At 37.0% G+C, this 22,749-nt stretch overlaps 2 protein-coding genes across 12 annotated transcripts; one reads left to right on the forward strand and one right to left on the reverse strand.

The window, feature by feature from the left end:
- Positions 1–495: 495 nt before the first annotated feature.
- On the forward strand, positions 496–6,842 carry LOC124382798 (claudin-10). Its single transcript, XM_046845063.1, has 5 exons — positions 496–863; positions 1,904–2,065; positions 2,161–2,242; positions 5,753–5,860; positions 6,298–6,842. The coding sequence occupies exons 1-5, from the start codon at positions 632–634 to the stop codon at positions 6,470–6,472; spliced, it is 759 nt and encodes a 252-aa protein (XP_046701019.1). The 5' UTR covers positions 496–631; the 3' UTR covers positions 6,473–6,842.
- mlphb (melanophilin b) lies at positions 5,732–21,092 on the reverse strand. Of its 11 annotated transcripts, XM_046845046.1 has the most exons (12): positions 21,016–21,063; positions 20,709–20,817; positions 20,401–20,463; positions 19,927–20,059; positions 19,405–19,544; positions 16,169–16,390; positions 14,124–14,233; positions 12,447–12,538; positions 11,285–11,560; positions 9,030–9,170; positions 8,860–8,927; positions 5,732–5,865 (listed from the first exon to the last, which is right to left on the reverse strand). In XM_046845046.1, exons 4-11 carry the CDS (start codon positions 19,936–19,938, stop codon positions 8,877–8,879), a joined length of 1,044 nt encoding a protein of 347 aa, XP_046701002.1. In that variant the 5' UTR covers positions 19,939–20,059; positions 20,401–20,463; positions 20,709–20,817; positions 21,016–21,063; the 3' UTR covers positions 5,732–5,865; positions 8,860–8,876. The 11 variants fall into 11 exon arrangements, with proteins under 11 accessions (XP_046701002.1, XP_046701003.1, XP_046701005.1 ...); XM_046845047.1 differs by lacking the exon at positions 20,709–20,817 and having other exon boundaries at positions 21,016–21,092; XM_046845049.1 differs by lacking the exon at positions 20,401–20,463.
- Between the last annotated feature and the right edge of the window lie 1,657 nt (positions 21,093–22,749).

A 22,749-nucleotide genomic window follows, 5' to 3' on the forward strand; every position in this document is an offset into this window, starting at 1 on the left:
CTATTTTGTGTATCTGTCACACACTGTCTAGTGTTGTTTGTCTGCACTGTTTGCACCAGGTTGCACCCGATGCACTTTATGTGGCGAGGACACTTGCATTAGTCCTTGCTCTTTGATCTGTTATGTAGCTTTATGTTGTGTTATGTAGCTCTATGTTGTTTAATGCAGCGTTCTGAAGGAATGTTGTCTCATTTCACTGTGTACTTTATCAGCTATGTGGAAATGACAATTAAAGTATCTTGACTTGACTTGTAAACAAGGACATATTTTGCCCCAAATGGTTATCTGCCTGTCAGTGTAAAATTGTAACTTACAGTCTTTGGACATAATGTTGAAAAAAATAGACTGTTGAATACAACAAATAACTCGTTAGAAGGAAAACATCACCGGCATATGGGTACTGCTAATAATAGCACAACTCAAGGTTTACTAAAAAAAAAATTATTATAAACAAGCCTGATTGTCATACTGTCCTTGAAATCTGAGACAATGGAAACCAAAACACCTTCTCCCTCCCTGAAGAAGGCTGGATGTGACAACTGTACACAGTCATCTCAACTGAAGAGAGTCTTAGAGCTGAAGTGGTAGATTCTTCTTTTTATGCCAAAAGACAAGGCCCAGGAATAAAACTATGAAGTACAGGACAATTGTAATGTACATAGAAATAGGTTGCTTTGTGGCCTGTGTGGTTGGATGGATCTTGATTTTTTCCACCTTGCCAATGGAATACTGGACATACTCAGAGGTTGCATCTACAGTCCTCACTACCAATTACTTCCATTCCAACCTGTGGAAAGACTGTACTTCCGATTCAACCGGTATGGTTGACTGCAAGATGTTTCCAACATTGCTTGCTTTGCCACGTAAGTCTCCTAAGTCTCTTTAACTGTTATTCAATGATTTTTTCATTTAGTTATTATGTAGCATACAATAAACACATAAACCTGAAATGTTAAGTGCATAAAACATTTAAACACAAACAAATATAAAAGGGTGTGCAACTAAAAAGTATGCACTAGTGTGTAGGACACACAAGTGCATATATACCTGTACTATGTACAATAAATATATTTACATTTTAAATCAAAAACATTACACATATTAAATATATATTACACAACTAAAAGTGTGTGGACACAAACTATCATACCCATATGTGCTTGTAATTATGACATCAAATTGGAAAGGCTTTCTTAGTTTTGAATTTTGGCAGTGGCCACCGTTTTTGCGAATTTGTACAGCCACCAGAGCATTAGTAGGGTCTTGTCCACAGTTGGCATTACAGTTCCTTTCAAAGGTTAGGCTGAGGTTAGGAATCCATTTGTGGTCTTAAGAAGATTTATAAAGCTCTAGCATAGCAAAGACATCCTAAACAATTATTAGTTTAAAACTTAGCAAATGTTTTAAGGAAGGCCCACATATGCCTGTGATAATCAGGTGTCTATACACTTTTTATTATACTGTGTATATTTTAGATTTAAAGGAAATACGTGTAGATTTCACATATAGACTTTGTCAATTAGTTTAGGGGCATGCTAATAAAACAATTTCCCTGCCATCTCGAAAGGTGTGCATTTTCCAATGTGATATTTTGTTAGTTGAGGGTCCTGACGTCAGGGTTTGTGTGCAGCAAGTGTGAGCAACTTTACTGTACAACTTGATGTAACCAGAAAGCAAATGACAGCAAAGTATACACTAAATAAAGAACTGCACATTATTCAATTGATGCCCATATTTTCTATGGCAGTGGTGTAAAGTATGTGCTCATGTCAATTTGAAACCTACACACAAGAGTAAATACTGACAACAACATTAAGACAGGTTTTCTGTTTCATTTAAGTTTAATCGCCATGTGTGCTGTACTGTAATTTAATTTGTACTTATACTTTCTCTTGTAAAATAGCGTATATTCAAATGTGCCGTGCTCTAATCATCCTCTCAATACTTTTGGGAATATTTGGAGCCATTCTAGCCTTGGTAGGGATGAAATGCACGAAACTTGGTGGGTCAGAAATTGCGAATGCAAGAGTCACCTTTGCTGCAGGAATGAATTATATCGCATCAGGTAAATTGTGCTGAAGTTTTAGTAATAACTATTATGAAATCCTATTGTTTTCTTGATTGTGCTGCTATCAAGATTACTCTCTCATCTCTCTTTAGGTCTTTGTTCTTTGTTTGCTTACACCTCGTATGGAATAAAAGTTGTCGAAGAGTTTCTTGATCCCAACTATCAGAACCAAAAGTAAGTATCTTGTACCTCTAAAAACAAGCCAAATATAATATTAATAAACATTTTCTAGAATTTTTTTTTTTTTCATTTTAAGCTTAATATTGAATGATCCCAGTTTCTCTTTAACTTTGGAAGAATTAGGGATTTTTTTTGCAGTTTAACACATTCTGTCTGCAGTCAGTCATCTAGAGAAGTATATAAACATCTTGGCATTTAAGTTCATGGCTTGATTTCAAATGTTACATAGTTACACATAGTCATATTAATCAGCTGCTTAAAACTTAATTTTCTGGGAGGCCATTAATAATACCTGTATTTAGTGTTGTGCTAGTTACTAAGAAATAGTTACTAGTTACTTCATTCAAATAGTAACTCAATTACTTTGTTGATTACTTAAACCAAAAAGTAATGCGTTACTGTTAAAAGTTACTTTTCAGTTACTTTTTTAAAGAACGTTTTTTAATGTTCCCATTAATGCCCTTTTATCCATTATGGTCTACAAACACAAAACTGACTTAAACGCAAAGCAATTTTTAAACACTATTTTATTTAAGACAAACCAGCACAAACTGAATATATCACAAGGATTTTTAAAATAAATAACAAAACAAGCTGAATAATATATTCAAAATCAAAAACTAAAGTGGCTTCTGCATCATAAAAGCTGTTGTGTTGCTCTCTTAAAAATGTTCCTTTCACAGCTTAAGTATGAAAACTATCAACAATGTAGAACAGATGTCTCTAGGTTACGAACGTAACCCTAGTTCCCCGAGGGAACGAGACGCTGCGTCTAAACGCTTTGGGAACGCCCCTACGTTGTCCATGCTCTGAACCACGTGTGAAATCTAACCTGAAATCTGCGTAAACCATGAAGCTACAAGATGGCTGTGCAGTGGTAGCAACATTAGCTTCTGCAAAGAGAGAAGGTAAGCGCCGCAGGGATGCAGGGAGTGTGGCACGGAAATGCAGCATCTCATTCCCTCGAGGAACTAGGGTTACGTTCGTAACATAGAGACGTTCCCCTTCAGCCCTCAGCGTCGCAATGTCCCGGAGTGATACTCCAGCAGACCAGGACGTAGGGGCCACCACATTCCGGTGGAGCGAGCCCTGACCCCGAGTGAAGCGGGGAGACCAGGACTCGTAGCTGAAAGGATGGCATCCACTACCCACCTCCTATTAGGGCCACAGCAGACGAACAGCTGTACCGACCGCCTCCATGGAACCTGAATGGCAGGAGCAGCGTACTGCGGCCGTTAAAGCCCCCTGATAGGCGGCGGATGACCCCCATCCGCAACAAACATTCGGGTGGAATAAGGGAGTTAACCTCTGTAGGGAGGCAGCATCCTGAACACCCTGTGGCAGGGCCGACAGACCGGCATCCCGGTGGTGCTGGGGAGGGACAGGCACCATAGCATGCGGTGCACACCGCCCTCCAAGATGCAAGCCGTCAGGGTTAAGCACCACAGCCTGTTCACTAGAGGCAAGGACGAACCTCAGGTCGTCCAGCCCCTCCTCGGACTTAGAGTGTTAGAGTGTGGCAACGCTCCCTTTCCCCATAGCAGGCCAGCCTGGTATGCCTGCAACACACTCATCGTGTAAAAGCAACCCACAGCCTGACCTGCCGCGTAGCCCTACCTACCAGAGCCAAGTGGTTTTTCGTAGGCAAACCGATAGCCTTTATAGATGCAGCACTCAGGGAGAGATAGCTAGCTAGCATCTATACCACAAGCGGCATGTATCTGCGCTACTTAGTCTACTGAGGCTGTGACACAGGGCGCAGGAAATGCTCATCCAGCTCACTGAATGCTTCCCCGAAATTTCCCCCACATAGCCACACGGCTAAAATGCTAAAAATGCTAACAACTGATACCCTCGAGAGCCGACTAAGCACGCTCCTAAGCTAAGCAAACAACGCAGATGGAATTCTGCCTGCATTTAAACTCATGACTGCACAGATAACACACACAAAGCGCTTAGCAGAAGCTAATGTCGCTACCACCGCACAGCCATCTTGTAGCTTCCTGGTTTATGCGACGTTGCCTGTCTATGACGTCACGTCTTGCCTATTGGCTAGATTTCACACGTGGTTCAGAGCGTGGACAACGCAGAGGCATTCCCAAAGCGTTTAGATGCAGCTCGAGTTCCCGAAGGGGAACACCAGGTTAGCTTCTAGCGTCGTCAAGGCATGGAGTTTTTGGAGGAGCTTCGACAGATTGGAGTTGCTGTTTATCGCAGTAGATACGACCTTCGAAACAGAAAGACACAGCTTACATTTGACTAAGAAGTTTTTGTCTTTATGCTCAACTAAAGTGAAATAATGAGCATATTTCCACTTTGAAAAACTCGTCTCGCTCTCGCCTTGAATCACCATTACTGCCGCACAAACCTGAATAAACAGAAACATGCCCACAGTGCGTCTTCTTCCTGTTTACAGTGGTTCATCCACCAATCCTACAATGCATCACTGCTGTAAACAGATTAGACTGTAGTCTACAATTCAGACAAAATGAATTCATTTAAAAAAGTAACAGACACCGCAACATACAGTAACGGTAACGGAGTTACTTTATTTAAAAAGTAATGTGTTACAGTATTAGTTACTGTCAAAAGTAACTGCATTACAGTAACTTACTTAGTTACTGCCCAACACTGCCTGTATTTAGTTTGGGTCTATGAGGTTGTGCAAGCTGTATTTTTATATCTCTTGTCAAATGTATTAAATACAAAGCACAATTACATAAGTAAAAATAAAGAAAAAAATACTTTAGGCATATATGAAAGAAATAAGCAAATGCATTAAAATAAAAATTTTATAAGAATCTAGACTATCGACATGATATTTCTGCATAATCTGGTAGGAAATATTATATGAATCATTGCAGTAATTTGGTTTAATTTGACAATTTGTTCTTCCACATTATTTATTTACATTTGCATTTATATTATTTGGCAGATGCCCTTAGCCAGAGTGGCTTAAAACAGTCTAGGGTTAAGGGACTTGCTCAAGGGCCTAGCAGTGGCAACTTTTTTTTTTTTTTATTGTGACCTTTCATTCCAGAGTCTAATGCCACCGCAGCAGTGTCTCAAATAGTACATGATCTAGCACATACTATTATTTAGCATTTTACATAGTTTTTTTTTTTATCTTGTGAGCCTATAGTGCTGACAACCAATTTTAATTTACAGAATCTCATTATAAAAAGAAACAAATCTTGTACAAAACCTTTATACTCTGGAGACTTTTTATAATATTTGAGCACAAAATCTACTGGCTCTTCAGCTCTGTGTGTATAAAGGATCCTAGTGTGTTTCATCAGTAAACAAAGACACTGTATACACATGAATGCATGTTTAATACAAGTGCACAAATGTCAGTCATTCCAGATTTACATGTCTACTGGTTTAGCTGACATTTTTAAGTTGAATGAAAACTCTAGATCTTCAGATGTTAAAATGCAGGATTGCTACACAAACTGAGTGACTGTTTGCTTAATAATTACAGTTGACTTTCCATGTTTAAAGGTTTGAGCTTGGAGCACCACTGTATATGGGGTGGATGGGTTCTTTGCTTCTCATATCTGGAGGAGTGATTTACAGCATCTTTGGAGGAAGGGAAGGTTGTCATTCCAGGTAGTCTTGGTCCATTCACAAAAAAATATAGTTTGTGACATTAGGATACAAAGTTTCTTGGCCCACATACAATCCCAAAACCGAATTACTACCTTTCTGAGACCCTCAAAACTCTCATAGTAATACAGAGCAAAGTACATTTCACAATATACCATAAAAATGATCTTGCTAAATATTGTACAAATATCTTAAATATTTACAATAAATATATCAGCCTCAGATCTATAAAATCACAGCATAAGAGCACATGTAATCATGCACAATTGTTTGATGCATAATATTAATGTTTTTGTATATAAATGTAATAGCATGTTAAATCATACTCATTGTTCCCTAATTCCTTTTTCAAATGTTTCTAATTATATTTTCAAACTAATTTAAAAATGTAAGGGAAATATTTTATGGTTTTATTATATTGTGTACATTTGTTATTTCAGGTCAACTAAAAAAAAGAAGGTGAAATATTCAGCATATGGCAGACCCTCCATTGCAATAACAGAGCCACGAAAAACAGCAACTATACGTCAACCTTCAGCTCGTCCTCACATTGAAAGAAAGAAGTCTGGGAGGACTAAGAAAGCTAAAGGCTACAGAAAGGATGAATATGTCTAGCTTATTCCTGTATTATTAACATTATTTTTTACTGAAATTAATCAGGAAAAGTGATACAGGGTTGCCAGATCATAAACCATAATTAAAGATATTTTGTAATCCAAGTGCTCTGAAAGTGGATAATCTTGCAATTGTAAAAAAAAAAAAAAAGAAAAAGAAAAATATATTTTCTTTGTATCATTTGCCAGAGCATTTTAATGTGCAATTGGACTCGAAGTAGACGATCCAATTTGGCAACCATCTAATGTCTTATCAGTTCCTCTACAGGTGCACATGTTGGTGCACTGATGTTACCTTGTCTGGTTTCATTTGAAGAATTCTGGGTTTCAGAAAGTTATTAAGTTGACAAAATACACATTTGTAGTTTTAACATTTGTATTATGTTTGTTCTTTACTAAGTTCTATACAAAATTTTATTCAATGGAATGTTGCTTTATTGTAACAGGCTCAGGATTTAGTTCATTTGTGTTTGTGTTCACCAAGTCCCATTGACTAATTACTAATTTAGAGGCAGAATGCTTAGGTTCACTGCAACAAAAAAAAAATAAAATTACTAAAAGAAGATATTTTAAATAAAGGAAAGATAATCTGATTGTTTTTTAATAAATTATTATTATATCATTATAGAACACCAATAAGCCACTTATATATAGCACTCATATATATATATATATATATATATATACAGCACTTGTCTGAATTGAAGTCAGACCCTAGGAAGTACATTTTTGTAGAACGGTTATAAGCTCACACACTTTTAACACATTTCACTTTATTTCATACATTTGATCCAGGTAATCATAAAGAAAAAACGTGTTTCTTGCACTTGTACTGAATGATAACTCAAATCTTAAATTAAAATTAATTCTAAATATTTAATCAGCGCTGTCTCACCATCAGTTGGAGGGGATGGCTCGACTGCATTGAAAACAGGATACCATCACCCTACCATTAGATATTCTTTCATTCGTATCCTTATTTTTTCATTGGCATAATGCTCCAGCAGTGCCATCATGCAACATTAAGCACAGAGGTCACCACAACATTTATAAGTTTACAGATATTAGAGTGATCGTTAACATCTTTTCCAAAATGGGTGAACTTGTTTGTTAATGCCGGTTTTGTTATGAACAATTAATTTTTATTTGTATAGCACTTTTAACAATGGACATTGTCTCAAAGCAGATTTACAGAGATAATGCAGCAATAAAGAATGAATAAGACTTCCTTATAAGTGTAAGCTGTTCCCGATTAGCAAGCTGGTGGTGACTGTGGCAAGAAAAAACTCCCTGAGATGGCATAAGGAAGAAACCTTGAGAGGAACCAGACTCGAGAGGGAACCACATCCTATTCTGACAGGAGGGTAATAATTGTGCAAGAGGTTAATTTGTTTTTTTTTTCCAGACATTGACATTTAATGGAAAGGGAAAAACTGAATTATTTACACAGTCTTCTGCAGTTATTTAATAGTGGGGTATTTGATGCTATCCTGTATTCGATGCAATTGGGCCATCTCTTCCTCCTGCATTCCCATAGTGGACAATGTGAGTGCTGATTAAAAATGTATACTTGATTTTGACTTAAGATTTGAGTTGGATTTTACAATAATTTGTTTATAAAACAATTATAACTCAGACATCCATCTCCATTACCCCCGTCCCCGTCCCATCCTGTCCTCTTTCAAACCAATTACCTGCCCTTCCATATTCCTCTTCTTAAGGCCATACCTATCCATTACATCGTCATCACCTCTGTTCCCTTCCCTTCTCTTACTAAACTCTTCCTTCAGGATCACCCCTACAACATTTCTCTTTCTATCCACACCATTATAGAACAGTTTAAACCCCCCTCCAATGTTCCTAGCCTATCAGATAACTCTCTCCCTTAGTCGGTCATAGTACCAACATTAACCTTGCCTCCAGAATGTTCGTACGGATGGCTCAGTTTACTTACAAGTGCGCACATTCTCCCGTAAAGTTTTCTTTTGAGAAATCACAGCCTTTACGTGGGAAGTGGAGTAAACACATTTCCAGCCGCATTTTGTGTGTACACCACATTTGTAAATGAGACCCCACGCACTGTTATTCCATTCTTTGATCGGTGCAGCTCGGCCCACTGTAGCCTCACATACCTGTTCTGAGTGGAGCCCAAAGTGTTTTTATTTTGTTTTAATTGTTGCTGTTGTAGTTTCTTTTGTTTTGCTAACCACAGTTTTAAAGAGTAGTATTTAAATTGCCATGACTTCCCAGTTAGTTTCATTCAGTCTGACCATTCTCCAGTGACCTGAAGTTTTGTTTGGCTTTCACAAACTATAGAGACAGTTACACACCTTTAAATTTTTCATTAAAATATTATGCTTACACAATATAATTATATTGAATACATACCATTTGCTGGTGAAATTTCACGCATATTTCTTTCCTAAGGCAGCAATTCTGTGTTCAATGTCTGAAATCTTGAAGGAAGTACAGGCAATCAAATGTATCATAAAGTTTTAAAGAAAAGTTGCAATCTGGAAAATGTAAATTGGAGAAATCACAATTTAGAAATTTCTCACCACACTTTGAGCACTCTGGACTCTAGCCACTGCCATTGCTACTTCATTTTCCAATCGAGACAGCTCACATCTTGCAGTACTGAACTCATACAAACTCAGCCTCCTTTGGGTGACAGAGTGTCTCTCAATATCAACAGAAAACTGTAAAATGAAATTAATGCATGAACAAATTATGTTTCATACCGAATGGATTTACAGATATTTTTAAATGTTTAAGTTGAATGTGGTCTATAAAAGAAAAACAAGAAATATTCAATGCCAAAGGTGTCAGTGGGGTTTTTTTACTCCCAACAAGTCAAGTCTTGTTTTAACAAATGTCAATGCCTCAAATGCCTTTAAAATGTTGTTGAATCTGTTTTATTCTTTTAACAAACCTTGACCTTGTTCTGACCCTGACCTTGTTTAATTCTAAAACCAGAATAATACAAAAAAACCCCAAAATTGTTTACTCTTTAAAAAAAATAAAATAAATACTTGACACTTTTGACATTTTGTTGCGATTATTATATAATAATGTTTTGGGGCCCTTTTCTCATGTAATTAGAGGTAACTTCTTCTTGTTTCATTCAAAGAACAAAGTGTTAGTAGCTAATCATTGTAAATCATGTATTTGACTCACAACTTATTTCTTAAGAAAATCGGAAATTAGCCCGAACACATTTAGAACAAATTGCTAATGTTAACTACAGATGTATTTGAAATGTTATAATAATATGGCATAAAACACTTCAAATATGAATTGTGTGTCAGGTCAATAAAGTCAAATGATATTTATAGCATATTCGCTGTCTATATACAGTAAAGAGAAATGATGTCATTACATGGTGTCACTGTAAACTAAACATGCTTTAATTTTAGTTTCGCCTTTTGATTCTCATCCTGGATTGTCATCTCATCTTTATGTATAAATCCCTGACCCTGATCCCAGACAGGTTATATGGACAGGACTAGTATATTCTGTAATTTACTGAAGAAAGTCCACAAGCAATGTGTAATCTTATCATACTTTCCCTCTTTGTTATAAAGACTACAAGGCATTACATAACATAAAAAAAGAGAAGCAATACCCTGTTTCATGCTGTAAATTCCTCCACTTTATCAGAGGTATTGTATCGTATTGTTTAAGTGCACTTCACACAAAGCCAGACATCTGCATATTAATCTACTTTTCAGGGATCCACCAGCCACGCCTCCAGCTATCACTCCAAGCAGCTCTCCCACATACTAATCAGCTACACCTGGCCCTTATCAGTTTGCACTCTATTTAAACCCCGTTCTCCCACCAGTTCTTTGTCCGTTCTACAGCTTAGGCTTACGAACACTGTCGGACTCTTCTAACACTCTGTTTCTGATAATTATTGGTTACAGGATTGGTTTTGTTTGGCCATAGTTTTCACCAGGATTGTTGAACCTGGAGTTTTGTTGTGGTTTTGCCGTTTTCTGCCTTGCTCTATATTTCTTCCATTAAAAACCTTTGTGGATTGCACTTCGGTTTTCCGGCACGTTCTTTCGCCTGACACTACTTAAATGTGGCCCTGGTTTGCTTTTTTTATATACCTGTATACCAACTGTATATAATAGGGAGCATTATTTTACATTTTGAAATGCTAACAACTATGACAGCTTTAAGTTTTGCTTTAAGTCTTTGGCAGGTGCCCCAATGCTGGGCGATTTACTGTTTTATATAACTGAGTGGTTAAGGGCCTTGTTTGAGTGGCAGCACTGGGATCACAAATGTACAAACACACATCTTAAGAACTTAACTCTAAAAAGTGAAAGTAAACTATGAAAAGCGTGTTCATACGTGCATAAACCTGTCCTGCATTTTGTCTCCTCTTTCTTCCAGCCTAAGACAGCAAGACTTATTATGAAGACATATTCCTAGTACTGGATTGACAGAGAGCGACCTGGCAGCTGCTAAACATGCCAAACTGCCTAAAGAAATTAAAATTTTGTACACTAAACAAACTGCACTCTTGTTTAAACAATTTGCCTACAGTGAACATTTTTTCATCATATTTATTGCTGATTTACTATACTCATCTACCCTTCTATAATCATTTGTAATCCCATTATCTGAGTTCAGTAAGACTTGCATGTTTTTTCTCATGTCATTTCAGCGAGATTTTCCTTTTCCACTGTCACTTCTGTCTTGCTCATTCACTGCATGCTGATACACATGTTTATAAAAGTGCTTTCTGGCAAGGTATGTTAATGAAAGCACAATACAACTAAATTGTGTTATGTGATCTTACCCTCAAAGAGGTCAGCTCATTTCTACACAAGTTGCTATCAGCTGACGTTGCCCTTTTTCTTTTGAGGGCTGAGGAAAAATATGGCTGTTTACTTTTCAGAGGCTTCATGTAATCTATTCCTTGATTGTCCTCCTCTTCATCAGAACTTTTTTCTTTGTCACTGATGTTTTCAGTTAGCTTCTTCAGCCTCTGCTTGAGCTCCAGCTCTACTAGGTCCACTAAAGACAATGCTTCCTCTGCGCTTTCAGCCTGAGACAGCAGGAAGTAAAAAGTTTGCTGAGGGTAAGAAACATGTAGCTTAGATTGCAGCTGACATTACAAAAGTGAAGCAACCAAAATACCAATATTAATATTAACATCAGTTAGTTTGTTATTTTGCTACCATGCACAAAATCAACTGCGTTATGTTATTTGGTATCTGCCTATCTTTACTCATGAGAGACAATGCCTCTCTAAGATACTCTTCTCTATCCAATCATGTAACTGACCTATTGCCAATTAACCTAATTAGTGTGCATAATGCTCTTCTAACTAACAAATTTTACAGCAATTTGCTGTCCCTGTCCCAACTTTTTGAGACGTGTTGTGGACACATTCGTGTTGTGGATCACATTCAGAAGTCGGCTTTTTTTTCATGATACATATAAAATCTGGGTTCATGAGATTTGCAAATCATTGCATTCTATCCATAATCACAATCATTGTGTAATTGTTTTTTTTTTCAACAAAATGTCTTCTGCATACCTTTTCAAATTTGTAAGCAGCTTCAGGTAAATAAATAAATTGTTGATTATTATCCCTAAGAAATGCACATCTTGAGAGAATTCTGAGTACATAATTGAGTACATTAATTATGAGTGATTGAGTACAACCTATAAACATATGTCCCTCTGGAAGTGCTATTGATTTTCTTCATAATCACAATATGCATATAAAGCATAAAATCTTTCAGTTAGTTTTAGCTTTGTATGAATTCTTTTATTAATATCTCAATCTTTAATATATACCGCAATACAAGATTTTGGTTCACACAATTCTTGCATTTGGAGTAGAAGGATTAAGAAGGATGACAGAATAATACTTGTCTTACCTACATAATAAGATTACCTTATTACTGAGAAATATACACATTAATAATTTAGTTATTTAAATATGTAAGTACCTGTTTGCAGCATTCTCCCACAGTGCTTTTTGAGTGTCTTACATCTGGGATGGACAACAAACTGAAAAAATGATCTGTATTGCTCCCCAAATCTATTTAGACAATTAAACCAAAATTATTGTTTCACATTAGAAACATGTATAAATTAAATGCATTAATATAAATGTAATATAAGATAAAGCACAGCATTGCAAGATACATTTTTATGTATTTCTATTTTTTTTTCTTTTGAGTGAGACATTGGTTTTTAGTCTAATTATAGTAATTAAGTATGATACAATCGTTAACAGCGCTTTATACTTTTTCTTATATATTTTTTTAATAAATTGTATCTTCTGCCAACTCTATATAGTCCCTAATTCAAGCAGTGTAATTAGTAGTAAAAAATCTGTAGTATTGTTTTACCTAAATCATTATCACTAGTGGTTCATATATTTTTCAATGGAGTAAAATGTCTTGAAAAAATCAGTTCAAAAATCTCACTAAATCTATTACATACAACTTATGGTGCTTTTAGAATCAAACTTGGCATCCAAGTTATAGTATATAGACAAAGGCCATTAATGTGGCACATCTTGTCCTGAAAAAACTTTTCCTTGACAAAGAATTTAAACTCTTTCAGATTGGCCAGCCAATGTTGGATGTATATCTGGATGCTGACTGAGCCATTTTCAAGCACCGTTATTATAAACCCCTTCTTTTTATGTGAAGCCGTTCCTTTGATTCTATTGATTTAGAATTAGTAAAATTTGAATTGGTAAAAGTATTATAAATGTTTTAGTAAGCTTAAGGCAGAGTAGGCTGACTTGTCTCTCCTTAGCTATCAGTGTAGGCATGGTATTAGCCATTTGATGAGCAGTATATGTTTTCAGCATAAGAAATCTTTAATATTCAACCTAAAGAGTTTTATTAAACACCTACCATATGCCTTTTTAACATGAGTGAATGCTTACAACAATTACAGATTCCAGCGGGTTTTTCAGGTCTAATTATTTCAAGTAAGGAATACACAACCAAATATTTATGTTAAATTTTTACCTTTCATTATAAAGGTTTTGTTCTTTTTATTTTGCTCAACTAAACAATTGCAATTTAAACACATCTAGAAATATCAGGAAATTAAATCTGAAATTTTGTATCTAATGTATCACAGAGTGAGTTGGATGTAGTGCAAAATTGATTTTGAGTTGATACAGTTGCATTGGAAAAGTCTTTTTCAGGGCAGTGTGAGCTAGAAAATTGGATTAAGCAGATTAACTAGGTTCCAAGCACATGGAAAATAAGGTGGACATGTGACTAGGTCAGGGAGCTAGTCACATGGACAAAGAAGCATAGCTAATAATTCTTCTTTCAGCATAGTCCACTGATTCTTTTGAAGTGGGATTTGCATGATGCATTTTGTAAATTAATTGTGATGTAAAATGGTACCTAAACTATATCTGGGATATTTTGTCAGGAGACACAAACATTTAATGAGAATATAGGGAAAAATACTGTAGAAACCCTCTGTAATTGTATTTTTGTAATTGTATAATTGTAAATGTAATTGTATACAATTTATTTCAAGTCATATAAACAACCTTACCATTCCATCTCCTTTAACAGATGTTTGTACTGCACCCTTATTTGAGACATATATAAACCTACCTTTTAGGTCAAACTAAAAGCAGGACTGACCTCCATGCAGTTTGTTGGACAGTGACATCATCACTTTTGCACTGCCTGATTGCTTAAAACGATCATATACATTCTGATGGAACCACTCAAATTGACCAATTATCAAGACTCTGCAATTAAAGGCATACAGGTTTTTCATTAATAAATAAATATATATTATATCAATATACAAGTATACTTCAGACACTCTAGGTAGAGAGTTTTTCAGTAAATATAAAACGTTATATGTACACATGCTGCATTTATTGTAGCCTAGTAATTATTGAAAATTTTCAAAGGTTTGTGAGTGAGACATGCTTTTTCTTTTTGTTTATATGCAAAAAACTTGATAATTCTATTTGTATGTAGAATTTCTTTAACCAAACAAACATAAAGTTACCAATGTAAAACATTTTAATTTAAAAATCCTCCATTAGCATAACAGCTTTACACACTTTTGGCATCCACACAGTTAGTTTCTCCAAACATTTAGCTATACATTCAAACCCACTTATCTCGACCTCGGTTAACTCGCCAACCCTATTAAGTCGACGTTTTTGAAGTGGAACCGCCAAATTCTCGCTTTGTCTTAGCATTTTTTAATTGGTTATGTCGATTTGTTTTATGTCACCGAACCCTAATATCTCGAGAACAAGGGTGGGCAAATTTGCCACTTAACGTCGGTTATGTCAGGAATCCACCTGCCATGCCCCCTTTGGCAGCTGCATTTCCCTGCTTCTTCTCTGAGCACGGAGCTCGTCGCAGTCATGCTGATCACACACACCTGACTCTCATTCACTCACTCATCCCATCTCCTATTTAAGCCCCTCACCTCCACACACTCGCGGTCGGTTATTGTTTGTGCATGATCGTATGTGTTGGTTCATGGCAGTCTGTGTAATCACGTATACGTATCCCACTACATACCCTTCTTCTCGGACACCCTGCATTCTCTCAATGGCACCCCGGATTACCCCGATCCTGCTGTTTTTCATGTTCACGCTGTCTGCACCACGTTTATCCGTTGCTGCCCAGCGCTGCGATTTCCATAGCGCGGATCCGTGGATTCTCTACACGAACTGTCTCTGCTTTCACAGAACTTTGTGGCCCGTGCTCCCGGAGCGCACCACTGGATATTACTGCTTCGCTACAAGTATTGGTGGATTATCTCCTGAGTATTCTCAATAAACTTTGCGTTTACTTCGGCTTCCGCCTTCTTATCCGCATTACAGGTTATCTCAGTCCGCATGACCAATTAATCAAATCGCGGTAACGCTGTTGTGTAAAATAACCTCCAAAAACACGTGCATGCACATTCTCATTTAATAACGCACATCATGTACATAAAGAAATTTCAAGCACGTTAATATATTGCCGCCATATTGGTTTTCGTTTATCTCGATCATCGGTTATCTCGACGCTGTTTGGCGTCCCCTAGGCCGGCGACATAACCGGTTACACTGTAATACATTGACAAAGGAATTCTTTGCTAGTTGGATATTTCTTTCTGAACATTAGTTGCATCCCAGAGCAGTTAAATAGCATTTAGGTGCAGTGACTGTAAAAACCATTCCATGATAGATAACACTCCAGCAGATTGTTTATTCTCTAAATAACAATTGCAGTGCTTGGACAGATGCCTTGGGTCATTGTCTTGTTGTATGGTGAAGCTGCAATCCTAGGTGAAATTGCATGGTGTTGAAATTTATGAAAATTTATTTCAGTATTCTTTTCACCTGGAATAAGTTGCCAACATTCCTTGCTCCAAAACAACCCCAGACCATTGAACCTCCAACCTCCATGTTTAACTGTAAAGCCAAATATGTCAAATTTGAACTCATCTGTCCAAACTTCATTCCAGTAATTTACTTTCTAATACTTGTGTGTTATTACCTATTATAATACTTATTAACTGGTGTTGCATATAAACAAAAGTAACCTGCATATGTTACTAAAAATGTTAAAAGATTATTTGTTTCCAATCATTTGACAGGCACTGTCCAAACCATCTTTTTTTTTACAAGGCCCTTTTGGGGTAGAATGAGAGAGCGTGTTGAAGAACTTACTTGGCCATATGGCACAGATCACACAACCAGCCACGTTCTTTTTTGTTGAACCAGCTGCAAGCTTTGCAGGTAAAGGTTTTGCATTTCTTGCATTGACATTTTCTTTTGAGCAGGAACTTAAATGGCTGCATGCAATATATGCAGAAAGAGTTGCTAAGGTTGGACTGGTAGGTCAGCAGATTTCGCTTTGTGTCCTCTGTCAGTATGTTTGACTTAAGATTTCTGCAATGTACAGTTGAAATAAACAGACAACTTCATTTCAGTTTGTGAAGTACTCTCTCTCTCTCTCTCTCTCTCTCTCTCTCTCTCTCTCTCTATATATATATATATATATATATATATATATATATATATATATATATATATATATATATATATATACAGTGAGGAAAATAAGTATTTGAACACCCTGCTATTTTGCAAGTTCTCCCACTTAGAAATCATGGAATCAATGACCTGAAAAGAGCTGGGACCACCGTTTCCAAGGTTACTGTTGGTAATACACTAAGACGTCATGGTTTGAAATCATGCATGGCAGGGAAGGTTCCCCTGCTTAAACCAGCACATGTCCAGGCACATCTTAAGTTTGCCAATGACCATTTGGAAGATCCAGAGGAGTCATGGGAGAAAGTCATGTGGTCAGATGAGACCAAAATAGAACTTTTGGGTCATAATTCCACTAAATGTGTTTGGAGGAAGAAGAAGGATGAGTACCATCCCAAGAACACTATCCCTACTGTGAAGCATGGGGGTGGTAGCATCATGCTTTGGGGGTGTTTTTCTGCACATGGGACAGGGCGACTGCACTGTATTAAGGAGAGGATGACCGGGGCCATGTATTGCGAGATTTTGGGGAACAACCTCCTTCCCTCAGTTAGAGCATTGAAGATGGGTCGAGGCTGGGTCTTCCAACATGACAATGACCCGAAGCACACAGCCAGGATAACCAAGGTGTGGCTCTGTAAAAAGCATATCAAGGTTCTGGCATGGCCTAGCCAGTCTCCAGACCTAAACCCAATAGAGAATCTTTGGAGGGAGCTCAAACTTCGTGTTTCTCAGCGACAGGCCAGAAATCTGACTGATTTAGAGAAGATCTGTGTGGAGGAGTGGGCCAAAATCCCTCCTGTATTGTGTGCAAACCTGGTGAAAAACTACAGGAAACGTTTGACCTCTGTAAAGGCTACTGTACCAAATATTAACATTGACTTTCTCAGGTGTTCAAATACTTATTTGCAGCTGTATCATACAAATAAATAGTTAAAAAATTCATACATTATGATTTCTGGATTTTTTTTTTTAGATTATGTCTCTCACAGTGGACATGCACCTACGATGACAATTTCCGACCCATACATGATTTCTAAGTGGGAGAACTTGCAAAATAGCAGGGTGTTCAAATACTTATTTTCCTCACTGTATATACAGTGCCCTCCACAATTATTGGCACCCCTGTTTAAGATGTGGTCGTGGACTTCTAAAAAATCTCCTTTTTTTTAAAACAACATAGAACCCAAATGCAAAAAAAGAGAAAAATCCAACCTTTTATTTAAGTACATTACTTTGGTGGTAAAAAAATCACACATTTAGAAAAAAAAAACTTGAAATCATGTGTGCCACAATTATTGGCACCCCTGATGTTAATACTTTGTACAACCTCCTTTTGCCAACAAGACAGCACTTAATCTCCTCCTATAACATTTCACAAGATTGGAGAACACAGAGAGAGGGATTTTTGACCATTCTTCTTTGCACAATCTTTCTAGATCATCCAGTGTCCTGGGTCCTCTCTTATGCACTCTTCTCTTTAGCTCGCCCCACATTTTTTCGATTGGGTTGAGGTCTGGGGAGTGAGATGGCCATGGGAGGACCTTGAGTTTGTGACTGCTGAACCACTTTTGTGTAGATTTTGCCACATGTTTTGGATCATTATCCTGCTGAAAGACCCAATGACGACCCATCTTCAGCTTTCTGGCAGAGGCCATCAGGTTTTTTTTTAAATATCCTGGTACTTCAAAGCGTTCATAATGCCATGCACCCTAACAAGGTTCCCAGAGCCTTTGGAAGAGAAACAGGCCCACAGCATCACAGATCCTCCACCATACTTCACGGTGGGCATGAGGTGCTTTTCGGCATACTCATCTTTTGTTTCATAAGACCCACTTAGAGTGTTTGTTGCCAAAAGCTCAATCTTAGTCTCATCTGACCAAAGCACACGATCCCAGTTGAAGTCCCAGTACCGCTTAGCAAACTCCAGGCGTTTCGTTTGTGAGTGTTAGTGAGAAAAGGCTTTTTCCTTGCATGCCTCCCAAACAGCTTGTTGGCATGTAGAGAGCGTCTGATGGTTGTTTTGGAGACTCTGTGACCCCAAGATGCCACTCTTTGATGCAATTCTGTGACGGTGAGCTTGGGAGATTTTTACTTCTCTTACCATCCTCCTCACTGTGCGTTGTGGCAAGATAAACTTGGGACCTCTTCCAGCCTTGTTTGTCACTGTTCCAGTTGTTTTAAACTTCTTAATGATTCCTCTGACTGTAGATACCGGCAAGTTAAGGCGAGTGGCTATTTTCTTGTAGCCATTGCCTGACTTATGAAGGTCGACACACATCTGCCTTACTTGAATGGTGTGTTCTCTTGTCTTTGCCATGTTGACAAATGGGTAAGAGAATTAGGCCTCTGTGTCACGTCATATTTATACCCCAGGAAACAGGAAATCATGAATTACTAATTAAAAGTCCCTAGATACCCTGACCAACCTTAGCAACTACAGAAAAATATATATAAAAATAAATAAATAAATAAATAAATTTTTCAGAGGAATTGTTAGGGGTGCCAATAATTGTGGGACACATGATTTCAAGTTTTTTTTTTTCTAAATGTATGATTTTTTTTTTACCACCAAAGTTATGTACTTAAATGAAAGGTTGGATTTTTCTCTTTTTTTGCATTTGGGTTCTATGTTGTTTTAAAAAAAAGGAGAATTTTTAGAAGTCCACGACCACATCTTAAACAGGGGTGCCAATAATTGTGGAGGGCACTGTATATATATATATATATATATATATATATATATATATATATATATATATATATATATATATACATACACATACACACACACACACACACACACACACACACACACACACACACTGTGTACTGGCTTAAGTTAATACATGCAATTTGATTAATATATTGATATGACTAAGCATTTTTCCCCAATAGGACAACAGTTTTACCCAAGTCTGGTCTCTTCTTTTTTCCGTAGGTTAAAATCCCTCTGGATCACCTGCCAGATGTGTCTGGCCTCTTCATCAGTGAGTCTTGAGAGATCCAGCTTTGCTTGCTCATTAATATTTTGTGTCATTATTTTCAAGCCCTAGTTAGAGGAATAAAGGTGGTGTAATAAAAAATAATTTATATAAAACTATATACTAAAAATGACAAAAAATAATAATAATTGCATTGATTCTATGAGTATATACACTGACTTAGGAAGGTTTTTAAATAGTTCTTCTTGAAAATATGAATCAAAGAAGACAAGTTGCTGAGGTAAGCGAAGTGGTAGAGAGAAGAAAAAAATGAATGGAGACCATGTTGTAAATCATGGTCTCTTTTTGAAAGGCCACTTTAAGACTGCAACCAAATGTGCACCATTTAACTGTTGCATCAATACCACAAATATTCCTGAAAAACAACAACTGAGATGTGCATCCTCCAACATTACAATACAATATGTTTACATTTTCAAATGTACTAACATTTTGATGCATCTTACAATACTGATATTGTCTTTAAGGATCCAAAGGTTGCCTTCCAGAGGAGTGAAAAACCAAATATTTTTTGAGGTGCACATGTGGAAGAACTCCAGTATCAATATGTCCAGAAAGATGTCTGTCAAGTAAACAAACAGGGTACATACACTGTCATGCATAATGTAAATTATTGTAAAACGGTACAGGTTTTGTTCACTTTAATTAAAATACATGTACACCTGGCCTGCCCAATTATTTAATTGGCACAATACATAAAATTGTGCCGATCCCTGTTCCCTTGGCATGGTTGATGCCAAATAAGCTGTTTAAGTCTTTCGGAAACTGCTTAATTCTTAGGATTTTCCTACAACATTTTCTACACAGAATGGTATAAAAACTTCTGGTCTTGTGTATGCTGAAATGCTTTTTTTTCTCTCACCATGGTTGTAAACAGTGATTTACTGATGAGTAATAACCTACCATATTCTTTCTTGCAGCTGGAAACCAATCTGACTATATTCCTCAGACCATTCAGCAAGTTCACTGTTATCAAAAAGCAATGATTATCAATACTAACATCAATTGTTAATTGTTATTTTTGGAGTGGCACAAACAAACAAATCTATACTGCAAAATCATAATGAAACACTTCACAAATAAATATGCCGATTTGCCTTTTGCTGTTAGATAGTGCTCATTGTTCCAATTTTCACACGGTTCTGATAAAAGAGGTAGCAGAAAAATTAATTATAATAAAATATAAAAGAAGAAAAAGGGTTCCTTCTCACCATCATTCCTTGGAAAAAAAATATATAAAAAATAAAAATAAAAACCCTCAGTCAACTGCAGCAGCATTACCTTGTGCTGAGACACAAGGCTTCAGGAATTATGTTGGCCCTTTGTTTAACATTTTTCATGCACATGTGAAAAAGTAAGCAAAGAACAATGTAAAGTACAGGTATATACCCTGAAATTCTTACACACACAATACACTTACATACAGTACATACATATACAGTACATATATACAAATATTTGTATATTTAAAGATATTTTCTTTACCATGTGAAACAATAAATTGCACAAATAACTTACATTTTGAACTACAACCGGTGGGAAAATCCCTTAGGAGTTCAAATGGACAGCTGCAGGCAGAAAAGACTAAAGCACAGCTTATCACATGTCTAATTACCAGTAGAGGGAGGAGAAAGATTTTCTCCCAACAGAACAGCCAGCCAAGCAGTAAGACACCAAAATACATTTGTATACTTTTTAATAGCTTTGTAAATGAACATATAAGGCAGCTTTGCATTTCACAAGTCTTGCACTCATTGTGCAGGTATTTATGGATATGTTTGCTTGGTAAATGCAAACATGCAGAAAGTTCTGGAAATGCAAGGTACATACTGGCAATATAGGTGCAGATTATTTATCATTCCCAACCCAAACTTAATTCTTGGAGAGGTTTTCCATGTGATCTACAATGCCCAAGGTGCAAAGATTCTTCAGTTTATTGTAGATAACAGACAAGTATACAGTGGGGCAAAAAAGTATTTAGTCAGCCACCAATTGTGCAAGTTCTCCCACTTAAAAAGATGAGAGAGGCCTGTAATTTTCATCATAGGTACACTTCAACTATGAGAGACAAAATGAGAAAGAAAATCCTGAAAATCACATTGTTTGATTTTTAAAGAATTTATTTGCAATATATGGTGGAAAAAAAAATATTTGGTCAATAACAAAAATTTCTCAATACTTTGTTATATACCCTTTGTTGGCAATAACAGAGATCAAACATTTTCTGTAAGTCTCCACAAGGTTTTTACACACTGTTGCTGGTAGTTCTTCCTAATGCCATCTCGGGGAGTTTTTCCTTGCCACAGTCGCCACTGGCTTGCTCATCAGTAACAAACTTACTTATAAAGAACATATTCACTTTTAATCACCACATTATCTGTGTAAAGCTGCTTTGAGACAATGTTCATTGTTAAAAGCGCTATACAAAAAAAATTAATTGAATTGAATTGAATAGTTTCAATTCACTGGACAACACGGATTTTCAACTCCCTACTATGTGGTTGAGATCTGGAGACTGGCCACTCTAGGACCTTGAAATGCTCCTTACAAAGCCACTCCTTTGTTGCCCGGGCGATGTGCTGGGATCATTGTCATCCTGAAAGACCCAGCCACGTTTCATCTTCAATGCCCTTGCTGATGGAAAGAGTTTTCACTCAAAATCTCACGATAAATGGCCCTATTCATTCTTTCCTTTACACGGATCAGTCGTCCTGGTCCCTTGGCAGAAAAACGGCCCCAAAGCATGATGTCTCTCACAGAAGGTATGGTGTTCTTTGGATGCAACTCAGCATTCTTTTCCCTCCAAACACGACAAGTTGAATTTTTACCAAAAAGTTCTATTTTGGTTTCATCTGACCAAATTACATTCTCCCAATCCTCTTCTGGATCATCCAAATGCTCTCTAGCTTTAGACGGGCCTGGACATGTACTGTCTTAACCAGGGGGACACGTCTGGCACAGCAGGATTTGAATCACTGGCGGCATAGTGTGTTACTGATGGTAGCCTTTGTTCCTTTGGTCCCAGCTCTCTGCAGGTCACTCACTAGGGGTGAGATCTTTTGTGGAGCCCCAGATCGAGGGGGATTATCAGTGGTCTTGTATGTCTTCCATTTTCTAATAGATGCTTCCTCAGTTGATTTCTTCACTACAAGCTGCTTACCTATTGCAGATTCAGTCTTCCCAGCTTGGTTCAGGTCTACAATTTTGTTACTGATGCCCTTTGAGAGCTCTTTGGTCTTGGCCATAGTGGAG

Source organism: Silurus meridionalis, chromosome 3 (assembly GCF_014805685.1).
Source record: "Silurus meridionalis isolate SWU-2019-XX chromosome 3, ASM1480568v1, whole genome shotgun sequence".
Lineage (NCBI taxonomy): Eukaryota > Metazoa > Chordata > Actinopteri > Siluriformes > Siluridae > Silurus > Silurus meridionalis.

What these genes read in the sequence shown, in the direction of transcription:
- LOC124382798 (XM_046845063.1), top strand. Translation starts at nt 632, where the DNA reads ATGAAGTACAGGACAATTGTAATGTACATAGAAATAGGTTGCTTTGTG. An exon ending in CCCAACTATCAGAACCAAAA is followed by an intron (nt 2,243 to 5,752) that starts GTAAGTATCTTG and finishes CCATGTTTAAAG; the next exon opens with GTTTGAGCTTGGAGCACCAC. An exon ending in AGGGAAGGTTGTCATTCCAG is followed by an intron (nt 5,861 to 6,297) that starts GTAGTCTTGGTC and finishes TTGTTATTTCAG; the next exon opens with GTCAACTAAAAAAAAGAAGG.
- mlphb (XM_046845047.1), bottom strand. An exon ending in GATCTGTGCCATATGGCCAA is followed by an intron (nt 14,234 to 16,168) that starts GTAAGTTCTTCA and finishes CTTTAATTGCAG; the next exon opens with AGTCTTGATAATTGGTCAAT. An exon ending in GTCCAACAAACTGCATGGAG is followed by an intron (nt 12,539 to 14,123) that starts GTCAGTCCTGCT and finishes TTGTCTAAATAG; the next exon opens with ATTTGGGGAGCAATACAGAT.